This window comes from Ursus americanus, chromosome 3, assembly GCF_024610735.1.
Source record: "Ursus americanus isolate L20-20 chromosome 3, mUrsAme1.1.p, whole genome shotgun sequence".
Taxonomy (NCBI): Eukaryota; Metazoa; Chordata; class Mammalia; order Carnivora; family Ursidae; genus Ursus; species Ursus americanus.
In genome coordinates this window covers 2,033,797-2,047,302 of record NC_142129.1, presented here as the reverse complement: position 1 = coordinate 2,047,302, position 13,506 = coordinate 2,033,797, and the positions used below count along the sequence as shown (strand labels likewise).

Sequence of the window (13,506 nt, the reverse complement as noted above, 5' to 3'; positions counted from 1 at the left end):
TGGTTTCTCTCATCTATGGAACATAAGAACTAGGAAGATCAGTAGGAGAAGGGAAGAATGAAGGGGGGGTAAACAGAAGGGGGAATGAAGCATGAGAGACTGCGGACTCTGGGAAACAAACTGAGGGCTTCAGAGGGGAGGGGGGTGGGGGAATGGGATAGGCCGGTGATGGGTATTAAGGAGGGCACGTATTGCATGGTGCAGTGGGTGTTATACGCAACTAATGAATCATGGAACATTGCATCAAGAACTGGGGAAGTACTGTATGGTGACTAATATAACAAAATAAATATTTTTTAAAAAAATCTTATGGATCCTTACTCTTGTTTTTTCTCTTTTTCAGCCAACTTATCTATGATCTTGAGACTCAGAAGTTAAATTCATCTGCTCAAGGTCTGGTGCTTAGAAGAAGATGAGCAGGGGCGCCTGGGTGGCACAGCGGTTAAGCGTCTGCCTTCGGCTCAGGGCGTGATCCTGGCGTTCTGGGATCGAGCCACACATCAGGCTCCTCTGCTATGAGCCTGCTTCTTCCTCTCCCACTCCCCCTGCTTGTGTTCCCTCTCTCGCTGGCTGTCTCTATCTCTGTCGAATAAATAAATAAAATCTTTAAAAAAAAAAAAAAAAAAAGATGAGCAGTAAACAGAAAAGGGAGGAGAAAAAGCCAAGCAGACCACTAACAGGATGGCTTCTTTATAACACTGATTTACACTATAATAGTGTACAGGTTAGCCTGATTTTATTAACATATTTTCTGAAGTAATATTAATACTAATAAAACAAAACTAGCACCAACAAGTGATAAACAGGAACAATGGAGAAGTCACAGGCAAGTATTCCATCAAAGAGCTATACTGATATTTTTAAAAACCACACATGGAAATTCAACTCCAATAATACAATAACTACCACAACAAGTTATATATCTTCCAGAAAAAAAAATGTTATGTTTTTTCAATGACTGTGAAAAGAAGCTCAGAGCAAACCACGCAGCTGTCCCAAAAATTTCTGTGGTGTGCATCACACCTCCCCACGCAGACCAAGAAAGCACACTCAATGGCCACTAGCAAAACACCACCATGAATTCGGGGGTAAATCACTGCTGTAAAAATTTTTTAATCTTTTACTCTTATTATTACTCTGCATTTCTGTTCAATAGCCCAGATTATAGGGCGCCTGGGTGGCTCTGTCGGTTAAGCATCTACCTTCAGCTCAGGTCATGACCCTAGGGTCCTGGGATTGAGCCCCATGTCAGGCTCCCTGCTTAGCGGGGAGCCTGCTTCTCCTTCTCCCTCTGCCCCTCACCCTCCCCCTGCTCGTGCGTGTGTGCTCGCTCTCTCTCTCTAATAAATAAATAAAATATTTAAGAAAAAATAGCCCAGAATAAAAAATATTTTAAATTCACTTTTTAAGAATAATTTAAACTGCAAAATAAGTGTTATAACAAAATCCATTTGGCGTAATACTAGATTAAATAAAACCCATGGGGATGATTTCCACTACTTACCTTCTATGATCTAAAAAAGTAGGTTCCACGCCCAGTGTGAAGCCCAACATGGGGCTTGAACTTACAACCCTGAGATCAAGACCTGAACTGAGATCAAGAGCGGGACACTTAACCAACTAAGCCACCCTATATTATCCCTATATTATTAGCCCTATATTATCTATACTTTCTTAAAAAAATAGCAAATCATAAAATACTGGGGTTTTTTGCTTTTTTTTTCCCTCTGCACACATTGATAAATACACCCTACTGAAGCTTATGATTTTAATCTATATTAGTCAATATGCCCATTTTACTATAGAACCATTTATGTTACAAGCCTGTTGTTTTCTACCTGAAACAGTCCACGGTGCTAACAGGAGCAAATAACAAAACTACAGCAGCTATCCCAACATATCATTAAAGAGTGTCAACAGAAAGGACTTTAACAACCTACCAACAGAGCACTTAGAAGTGGTGTCTGGCTTACCAAAATGGTAGAAAATAAAATTATACTTAGCATTAGCTATCATATCATGCTTAATTCTGTCTAAATTATATTTCTGTGCTAGTCAGGGCTTTTTGTTCGTTTGGGTTTGGCTTCATTTTGTAATATATCTAGCCTTCTGGTGACTACCTCTTTTTCAATTTCTTTAGATATAATGATCCACTTTGAAATTTGAGGAGCCAAAGGATCTAGAAAGATTCTGGAGGGACTTTTTCTGGAAGTGAAAAGTGGGAAAAGGCTATATTTTTGGTTTAGTTTTGTTTTAATTCAAATTCTTTAATTACGGGGCACTATATTTTTTTTAATTAAGTAGGCTCCACATCCAGCATGGAGCCTGATGTGAGGCCCAAACCCACACCCTGAGATCAAGACCTGAGCTGAGATCAAAAGTCGAAAGCTTAACCAACTGACCCTCCCAGGTGCCCGCATGGGGCACTATCTTTTACTCTCCCTAGTTCTCAGCCTCCTGATCTGTGAGACAGAAAGACCATATACCTCGGGCTGAAACATAAACTGCACACTACGGGCAGCGGCACGACAATTCAGGTACATTTATCATGTATTAGCATGATTACCTAAGTAAGACAAATTTATAATAATATTTACTACTTTAATGAAATTTTATAAAGCTGACAGTATTGAGTAAAGTTATAATTCTGAAATAAAGTAGGCTTAAATATTAAAATAGCTTTAATAATATTAGAAGAATAAAAGATACATGTAGTTCCAGTCTAAAAGTTATTGGTACCAAAGGATACAATATTGTTGCCAAGAATTCTCTAAAATACATAGAATCTGAAATTCTTTGATCTAAGAATAAAGGTCTAAACGTTAGCAACACTTTTGAGTTGATGATTTAAATTCACTATTTGTAATTGAAGAAAGTAGGTATATTTCTTCCTATTTCATACGTAAAATAACTTCCATTTTATACCTACTCTTTAATTATGATCCTGAAATACAGTTAGCTATTAATAATCTGATCTTGGGCTTGGTTTTCAACATTAAAGGAAAAAAACAACTTTGCAGGTTAAGAAAGTGCAGAGTGAAAAGCATTTAAGTAAAATAGAAAGAAAATTTACCCAAACTGTATCATTTCTCTGTTAAACTATGTCATTACTCTTTTTTTCACTGGTTCTTCATTTGAAGCCAAAAGGATGAGTAAATAAAAATTAAACTTTAAGATCTTTCACACGCTTACTTGGTTATCATAGCTGATAATGAACACCATTCCCAAATAACAACAGAGCTCCTAAGCATAACTGAGACAGTCAAATTTGGCACCTAGTAGCAAAGAGACATACTACTTTTGATCTTAAAGATTTCAACAGGAAAGAAATGAAGGATACTGAAGTCACTAAGAAAACATGCAAATTTGCAAAACCTTAGTAACTAAGTCATCATGCTTAAAATACATAGCAGTAGAGGTGTACCTTAGCGGCCAGTGTCTCGGAAGTGAACTGGTCTTGCTAGATTACAGCTAATCACAGCTAGGGAAAGACGGGAACTTGACCGTAGTGCCGCTAGTCTTCAGCAAAACTGTCCTCACCTGGGACGTTCACACATTACTCTTAAGGCTTGACCTGGTGCATCAGCAGAATGTGCTAAGGCTTGTATTTTTCCCCCTCAATTAGCTGTCTTTTTGAATTCAATAGTTTTTTTTGAGCTTAACTATGGAAAATATACGTACCATTTAGTCGTCTCTGGAGTGCTTCCTCCTCTAGGGTAATAATATAAATTTGTTCATCCAGGTCTTCAAGAATCTAAATTCAAAGATCAAACCATTGACTAATGTAACATTACAAAACTAGTGCTAATGAGAACATTTAGGCTATTTGGCCTATGATTTTAGATAACCATTCAAAATCATTAGGAATTTAAAATAAAAATACTCAAACTGTTCTGCTTATAAGTTAAGGAAAAATATTTCAGCATATAACTAAACACATCAAAAGTTGACTATTAGAAAGTCTACATATATTTAAATTTAAAGGATTAAAGAACACTGCTCTCTCAATGACAAATAAATGTATGAATTCTCAATATCCAAAAGGCTAAATACAGTAATATCTCTCAGGCCCAAACCAATATTTTAAAGCAAGAAGGAATAGATTAATCTGTCCAACACTGGTTTTTCATTTATATTTACCTACATAATATTTAACACACGATACTTATAAACTCAGTAACTACCATGCGATACTTTCCACTTACATCATCTGCATATATGAAAAATTTTCTGCAAATTATGAATACTGGTATTATCAAAATCATTCTATAGATAGAACCCTAGAGAAATATGCTTGTATATACCCCACTCACTACTATGTCATACAACACTAGTAAAAAACAAGAACGACTAATCAATCACCAATTATATAGAATATTATCTGCACAATATTCACAACTGATAAAACCTAAAATATGTTTAATTCTAGATTTGTTAATAGCTATCCTTCCTGAAATGATCCTAAATATCTTCCTAGCTCTGGGGAAAATCTGAAAGAAGCCCAGAGCTGATATATTTAATATAATTCAAACCCAAACTGCTTATCCCAGCAAAACAATAAATTGCGAGAAGTTGATGAACAAAGCAAAAGGGTGGAAACCCTATATATGTATATCCTTTCAGCTCCCTGATTAGGTATTTTCATAAAAAGGAGTCTCAAAGCACGCAACTCCTATCAGGTATCAAATCTGCCTAATTTCTATAAAAATTATTTAGAGCAATCCAATAATCCCCAGTATTTCAACAAATACTGGTAATCCCTTATTATCAATAGGCATAGCTATCACAGTAAAATAAAACAGTAAAATAAGAACAGTAAAATAATAACACACAAATAAACAAGTACAAAAGCTGACCAACCTTGGAGAAAATGGTGGAGTGACCCACTTCAGCGGGCCACCAGTAAGGGCCTCCCCCAGGAAATGACCCCTGAGTTCTAAGTGGGAAAGACTGGGCAGATGGACAGTACCAGTGCAGGTAGTGGACTGGGCTGAGTTCATCCACGACAGGCTCCGAGCCTAAGGAAGGCAGGGGCTATATCTTTGTAGGTTGTGGGATCAAGTTTCTTTCCCATCAATGTTCTCACCATTTCTACTGTTTGGATCACAATCCAGTTTTTACTTTTCTTAAGGTCTAGCCCATACAAAAAGATTTCTTTTTACAATGCAAACTGTTAGTGACTTACCACCATGGGCCTGTCTTCATGTGAGTGAGTGACAATGAGTGGCACACAGATATTTGTGTTAAATGCTTGTGTGCATCATCCCCTTGATTCTACAACAACCCAATGAAAAACAGACTGTTATCATCCCCATCTTATAAATATGCCAATAAACAAGGGTTTGGCAAAGAAAAGTTATCTGCCTTTTGAAGCCTACACTCTTAACCACTCTGAGCTCATGCGGACCTAAGTATGAGTCAAACACAGTCCTTGACCTCAAACAGCTTACATTCTAGTGTCCAGGAGAGACAGAATGAACTCAAAAAAAAAAAAATTACAGGGTTAAAATAACTGTTATAACTGAAGCAAAAATAAAATGTTACAGAAGTTCAGAGGAAGAAAGATCCCCAACTTCTAGGTGGGAAGAAAAAAAGTTCTGGCAAGTGTTTTTGATAATAGTAGCCTCTTAGCTGATAATTAAGGGGAAAGGCATTTGGATCAGAAGAAACTATAAGCAAAACACAGAGGTGAAGAGGTATGAAGTACACTCAGCAATAAAGTGGTTCGAGTACTCTGGAGCTTATGGCAGAACAGAACAGTGGCCCAGAGCCCAGGGTCTGAAACCAGTCTCTGGGTTCAAATCCTGCCCCATTCTCACTGATCTGTAATCTTGTACAAGCGACTTAATCTCTCCGAACTACAGATAACGGAACCATAAAATAAGACCACCACCTAACTTACGGGTTTTTAACAGGATAAAATGAAATGTGTGTAAAATACAGTACTTATCACAAACACAGAGCCTACACTGACTGAATATCATTAATATTGCATGTTAGGAGCAAGAAAAGAGGCGAAGATAATTAAAGTTTTGACAATAATGTTAATAAGAGACAAGTTTAGGAGAAAACTCAGCATTGGGAAGGGTGTGAAGTAAGTGGTTTGGTTTTCTAGGAGCTGAGCTTTCAGCTCCGTGGGGTATTCAGGTGCAGCATTTACAATGCGGTGTGGTTTGTTTTCAGTGCCTTTTGCTCCCTAGAGTTACACATTTACAAGTGTCATGAAAGTCACAGAGGTGGTCAAGAGAACAGAGCAGAGCAACGTCAGATCAAGGACAGAACTTGGAACATTTGCCTATCTTTAGGAGGCCAGGAAATAGAAACAGAGAAAGAGATAAAAAAAAATAAATAAATAAAATAAAGCTCTGCCAGAGAATCAGGAAGAAATTAAGAATGCAGTGTCATAAAACCGCTTCAAGAGGGAAGTGAATTTCAAGATTTGATAGAATGTTTTATTTGAGTGTGTATACATTTATGTAGCAAGTTAAATAATCCAATTTTACTTTTTAAAAAGATATGAAGAAATTATTTGTCATGTATTTTTTAAATCTTTCAAAATTAAGCAAGCATTACTAAAAGAATATCTACTACAATATTCCCCAAATTTTTCCTTGATTAATTACCCTGATAGGAAAGACAAACATAGAAACAAAATAATTTAATAGGTACTACTAGTGAAATACAAACGAAGGGGAATATGAAAAGTGCAGAGAAAGAAGCCTGATTATTTCAACTTAAAGAAGAGGTGAGGCAAGGTTCAAAGATAGGCAGTGAGCGCAGCCCACATCAGAGCCAGGCCTTGAGGAGGCTGTCAGGTGGCTGGAGTAGGCAGGGCGCATTGATGGGAGGAAGCCCCAGACACACCTGGAAACTGAAAGCACACAGCCCATTGTGAGCACAGCCCATCAGCTGGTGAGTGTGGAATCAGAGTCGAGGGGGCAGGGCGGGAGCAGAGGCTAGAGGTCAGTGGACCTGAGTTCGCACGCAGTAAGGACCCATGAAAATAATGTAAACGGAAAGTTCCTTAAATGCAGCTAAGAATTCTTTTCATGTGAGTAAATATTTGACAAAAGAGCTAGCTAGAAGCCAAAGAAATTAGGGACAAATCATTAGGATTACTACTAACTGAAAATCATCTAAAAATGAATATATGGTACCTCTGAGATTAAAGTGAAAAGTATAATCAAAATGCAACATGCAGACAATTTCTCAGAGACATAACTGCCCTGAAAATCAAGGAATATATGTGGTAAATTTTGAAACATAACAGAGTTACTACTGCTATAACAGACACCTAAAATACTTGTATTTGTAAATTTTGTCTTAAAATTTGCTAGAGGAATTTCTACCTGAGTGTCCACAGTTAAGTGTTTTAAAAGCAAAAAAAATTTGGTTTCCAAAGATGAAAAAGATTAAAACAAAAGCAAAAATAATAATGAGGTCACAAGCCCACAGAAATATTCTGTTTCATTGTTAATTCACAACCTAAAAGATGTTCAAAAGTAAACACATTTATTTAACAAACAAGATGACACACTTACTGTTGGCTTCACCAGCAACTGACCCATCACTGTGAACATGCGGGAAAGGCCAACGGGGGTACACACTGCAGGAGAGACCACAGAGAGGAAGCAGATAAACTGCTAGTGCAAAACACAGAACAGACTCAAAGATTATCGCTTTAAGGAAACTCTTGCCTTAAATTTAGATTCTCTCAGTGTTTTGTCAGAGGATGCTTCAACTCATCAATAAAGAAGCTAGAAGGGGTGACAGGTGGAGGATGAAAGATACCTGAAGACTGGAGAAGGCTTAGTAATAACAAGTATTTTCACTTAAAAGAAATTAAAGAAAACCAACTAAAGAGCAGATTAAATTTCCAAGTGCTGATGGAGTTGAGAACCAAACAACTATTATCTTAACTCCTTTTAACTACATTTATCTGCTTATAATATCCCTGAGATACGCAGCAATGCCTCAAGTAAAACTGAACACATTTTAAATAAAGACCACAAATTCACCACACAGAATTCTGCGTTACCACTCGAAAGAAGAATCTAATGCTTCAGTGGCTGTGTGCCTGTGGGTGCACGTTCATGTGTGTGCCTGTGTGTGTCTCTCTACAAGAGAGGTTTTCCTTAACACACGTGTTTTATTTCATGGCTTCAGCTTATCAAAATGTATTTTAACATAAAAAAAAAGTTCAGGGGGGCGCCTGGGTGGCACAGCGGTTAGGCGTCTGCCTTCGGCTCAGGGCGTGATCCCGGCATTATGGGATCGAGCCCCACATCAGGCTCCTCCGCTATGAGCCTGCTTCTTCCTCTCCCACTCCTCCTGCTTGTGTTCCCTCTCTCGCTGGCTGTCTATCTCTATTAAATAAATAAATAAAATCTTAAAAAAAAAAAAAAGAACTCCATTTTCACATCAACATTAAGCCAGAAAAATACTTACAGAGAAGTAACAAACATCCCATCAGAGATATACAGGAATATAAATAGGGTAGGTAGAACTCCCAGAGATCTGTAAAGAAACACAAATATATTTTAGTAAATCCAAAACGTTGTACATTAGAATACAGCTTGACTATAAATTAATGTTTGATAAACATAATTGCCTATTTGAGTCTACTAAACCATATAATTTCTAAATTGTACAATAAAAAGATCTAAAATAGAAGAAAAGGAAATAACCCTCTTGCAAAACCTGTTTGGAGACAGAAAAAGTCTCCATGGAATTTTAAGAACAGAAACCAGCTAAGAAACAAAGAAATCTTAAAAGCTGCTTGCTCGTTCTGAATACAGCAAACACATGAACACTCATTTCTTTTCTTAAACATGTCTAAGACTTGTTAACTCTGTAAATGAACAACAAGGGCTAACGACACAAAGAATTATTAAAATATTCACGAAAGCAAATGTGTAATTACACACCCAGTTCAGCGTCCCGGAGAGAAGCCGGCTTACCATACAAAGACTCCATGCTCGCTGCGTCTTTGTCAATAAGCGCCGAGGCTACCCACACTATCCCAAGTATAAGGAGTGCGAGAAGGACAAGCATGACCAGAGTTTCTAAAATTCGGGCTCGGATTCCCTGAAAAAGATAATGGAGATAATTGTATTTTATTTCATCTCATGATTAATTAGGTTTTTAACTATATGAAAGCACAAAAATTCTTTGGAAAGGGAGAAAATTTATAATTATTAGCAAGACAAAAAACACTAGCTTTACAGTGTCATGTTTAGACTGACTTCGCTTTACAAAATTATGTGGAATACCATTAAGCTTTAAACAACCCAAAAAATTCATCATGAAAACATTTCTCAGAACTGGGTTTTAAAACGCAGGTTGATGAATTTTTGTCTGTGGTTCAAAGTGAGGGCGTCTAGGATGACTAAGGTCCGCGGCCAAGCAGCCGTGGGAGCGCCAGAACCCGTGAGCCCACACAGTGCCAGGTCCCACAGCAGCAGCCACCAGCACCGGCCCCACAGCTGCCAGCGCCTCACCACCCCCTTACCTTCCCTCCCACCCCCCGCAGCTACCAGTGTCTCCTCCCCTGCCAGCGCCCCCACCCCTCCCCCCTGCAGCTTCCAGTGCCCCCTCCCCCACTACTGTCAGGGCAGCCACCAGCACCTACCCACCCCCTCCGCCTTCCCCCCCACAGCTGCCAGCACCCCCCAGCCCTTCCCCCACTCCTGCCAGTGGCCACCCCGGCTCCCGCAGCGGCCAGCACAGCCACCAGTGTCCCCTCTGCTCCCGCCAGCACAGCCGCCAGTGCCCCCCAGCTCCTACAACCACCAGCGTCCTCTGCTGTGCAACCCAGAGACTCCCTGAGCAAAGCCTGCCACAGAAACCCAGGCCAAGCACAGGGCATAGCTATCAATTACGTACTACTCCTTTCTTCACATTAGATAAAACCATCATTACTTCTTGTGCCTGGAATATAATAAACCATCTTTATGCACAATTTTGTTTTAAATATAAAACAAATTCTTTTTTTTTTTTTAAGATTTTGTTTATTTATTTGACAGAGACAGCCAGCGAGAGAGGGAACACAAGCAGGGGGAGTGGGAGAGGAAGAAGCAGGCTCATAGCGGAGGAGCCTGATGTGGGGCTCGATCCCAGAATGCTGGGATCACGCCCCGAGCCGAAGGCAGACGCTTAACGACCGCGCCACCCAGGCGCCCCTAAATATAAAACAAATTCTGACCTCAGGGCCAAACTAGAGGCCAGGCTTCTAAACTTGAAACCTATTGGACAAGGCAAACAAACTAATAAAAAACAACTGTCTTATATTTCTGAAAAGTACCAAGTGATTGAATCTGTACCTAAATTCAAAGATTCACACTGATGTTCTATACTGTAATACGCTAATGTACATCTAATAAAACAAACAAAATTAGAAGTAAATCCATGTCTCTCGATAACCATCTCATGTAATCTCTTTCCACATTAAAAATAATTTAAAGGTGTGCGATAAAGACCTAAAACATACACTTATTTTGATTTCACCCTATATTATTTGCTAATTCGTGAATTAAAGGGATAGGCTGCACTTCAATCACAGCACACAATCCTCAGATGGAGAGGCGAGGGAATGCCCCAGCACCCTGGCGAAGTAGCCCCAGCCCCCCACTATGATTCCAAGTTGGAGGGGCCTGCTCTTATAGTCCAGTCCTACCACAGGGCTGCCCTGGGCAGGTTAAAAGATGTCATCCTCAATGTGCCGTCAGCACACCTTAAGTGTTCACAGAAAGGGAGGCCAGTGGACCAGAGTGAATGACGCTTGCATTTTATTTAACACATCAGATCTAACAGTAGTTATGATTCGAGTGAGATGAAATACAGTCCCCAAACATACTACTAAAAAACACTCTCCAGGTTTCCTCACGAACTCTCCAAACCTGCACTTCACAACTTTCAAACCACTTATGATACCAAAACATGACCGCCACCCTTTTTTCTTTTTTTAAAGAAGGCTCCACGCCCAGTGTGGGGCTTGAACTCACAACCCTGAGATGAAGAGTTCCATGCTCTACCAAGTGAGCCAGAGAGCTGACTACCTTTTAACGGTAATTTCTTTTCCCTTCCTTTTATCTGAGCAATAGTCTTTTTTTGTAAGCAAGAACCTTCTTATTACACATCAAATATTATGTGGAAAGCTTATAACAGATCAAAAGAATAGGTGCTCTGATGCATATGTGTAATACCCTTTCAGCTGGTCTCTTCCTATCTCTGACTAGAGCCCAAATCCTGCCTGCCTCCAAACAGCACTTAGGAATATTAGGGCTCCCAAAACACCTAACAGGTGTCTTAAGTGTTACGAAATATGAGCTAAACACTTGTAACCGTGTTCTGATACATGAACTAAACAGTAATGATTCTTGGAACTGAGACCCACTGTCCCCAAAAAGCGTTTTAATAATATAATTATTAAACAATTATAATAATGTAATAATAAGTATAATATATAACCATTACGATGATATTAAATGTTGGGGAATCAATCTACCATAAGATTTATACTTTGGTAAGAAATATTTCTTAGCAGTTAAATGTATTTTTCTTCAAATATGTTTTTCTGCATTGGAAGCCAGTGCTCCATGAGTCTCTCTCATTTCTGTGCATCTCACAGAGGCAGGGATAGCCCATGTTCTGGACTTTTCTTTTTTTTAAGATTTATTTATTTTGGGGGCGCCTGGGTGGCACAGCGGTTAAGCGTCTGCCTTCGGCTCAGGGCGTGATCCTGGCGTTATGGGATCGAGCCCCACATCAGGCTCTTCCGCTATGAGCCTGCTTCTTCCTCTCCCACTCCCCCTGCTTGTGTTCCCTCTCTCGCTGGCTGTCTCTATCTCTGTCGAATAAATAAATAAAATCTTTAAAAAAAAAAAAAGATTTATTTATTTTGGAGAGAGTGCACGCACGCATGCAGGGGGGGAAGGGCAGAGGGAGAGGGCAAGAGAGAATCCTGAGCCAACTAACCAGTGAAGGTGGAGCCCAACACGGGGCTCAATCCCATGACCCTGAGATCATGACCGCAGCTGAAATCGAGTTGGATACTTAACCAACCGAGCCTCCCAGGAGCCACTGGCCTATCATTTTAAGGATGTCTGGATAGCAGACAGCCTTGGAAAATAGAGATGGTGTCTCTCTGATGGAGAAGTAGATCTGTTTCCTACAGAGCAAAGGGCAGGCAAGTTCGCTTGCAGCCCATTTGTGGGTTCCCCGAAATCTGAGATTCCTCAGCTGTGATCTGAGCCCACAGTAGGAGCAGCCTCCACCTGAGCCACACTGTCCCCATGAGGCTGGTGGGACGGAGTGTTGTCCTGGGGAACAGGAAGCTAGCTCATGGCTTGCCTGTTCTGAGTACTGAAGTCCTTTGTCTCTGATCCAGGAGTCTCATGTCTACAACCACCATGCAGGAATCTAGCAGACTTAATTGTCAGCTTGCAAATACAGTAAAATCTCAGACCCTCCACAATTCTGGCAGCTTTGGGTGACAAGTGTGGGCAGCTAACATGGCTTTCTAGAGAAGAACAAATAAGGGCCCACAAGGTTGGGTTAAGGGCAATGAGAAGACTCCCACGATCTAGCAGTGAATGCTCTTACCCAAGCAGTAGGCAGGTGGGAGAAGTAAGGGTCCCCCAAGGACCCAACGTGCTGATGCTTGTCAGAGACTGAGAGCTGCAGGGGGAGCTTGGTCATAGCCCCTTCTCCCAGACAGGAGGGGTATTATCATGTTTGTGTAACACCAAGTCCTACAAGGCCAGCTGAAAAGATTATGGTTACAAGGAACTATTTTTCTTGTATACTTTGTCCTTTTCTGTATTTTCCAAATTTCATAGAGTGAAAGTGCATTACTTTAAGTAATATGAGAACAAATTAATGTTGTTATTAATTTTTAACTTTTTTCTTAAAAGAATTAACTTCCAAGAGATTGGCACCCAGAAAAATAACTTTTAAAATATCTAAGTTCAGTTTATGAGACAGTATAGTAAGCTAGTTCAGGACCCCAACTGCAGCAGCAGACTGCTTGGGTTCAAAGCCTGGTCCTATCACTGACCAACTGTGTAACACTGGGCAAATTTCTAAAACTCTCTGTGCATCAGTTTATTTCTTTATAAAATAGGTTTATTAATAACATCCCTACCTTACGGGGTCATTTTAAGGATCAAATGAGTTAACATAAGTAACATGCTTAGCATTAGGCTGGGTGCTTAGTAAGCGGAATATATGAGTTAACTGTATGGCTCAAATTACTGCCTTTGTTTTTAAAATTTCCAAGGTTTTGGAGTTCACATATCATTTGTGTTTCTGGATTAAATTTATTTCCCCTAATGCCAGCTTATCATCTTCTTCCCATCTCTTGTCACCTACCATCCACAAACCTATAAGAAACAATCCCACGTTTCTTGATGTGAATACCAGGTAGACAAGCACTTCTTATCACTTCCCCTGCCATGATGATTAACGTGCAAGCTCCTAATGAACTCGACCTCCATTCTGCCACAG

At 39.7% G+C, this 13,506-nt stretch overlaps 1 protein-coding gene across 5 annotated transcripts in view; it reads right to left on the bottom strand.

Annotated features, from left to right (window-relative positions):
* Positions 1–13,506, bottom strand: part of LMBR1 (limb development membrane protein 1) — a 220,603-nt gene that overhangs the window by 109,324 nt on the left and 97,773 nt on the right. For all 5 annotated transcript variants that reach the window (XR_015723765.1, XR_015723766.1, XM_045792226.2 and 2 more), the window contains exons 6-9: positions 8,961–9,087; positions 8,449–8,517; positions 7,542–7,606; positions 3,682–3,754 (exon numbers count right to left, since the gene is read on the bottom strand). Coding sequence is in view for 3 of the 5 variants with exons in the window: in XM_045792226.2 (XP_045648182.1) it covers positions 3,682–3,754; positions 7,542–7,606; positions 8,449–8,517; positions 8,961–9,087 (334 nt within the window). In the remaining 2 variants the exon portion in view is untranslated. The remainder of the gene's footprint in view (positions 1–3,681; positions 3,755–7,541; positions 7,607–8,448; positions 8,518–8,960; positions 9,088–13,506) is intronic.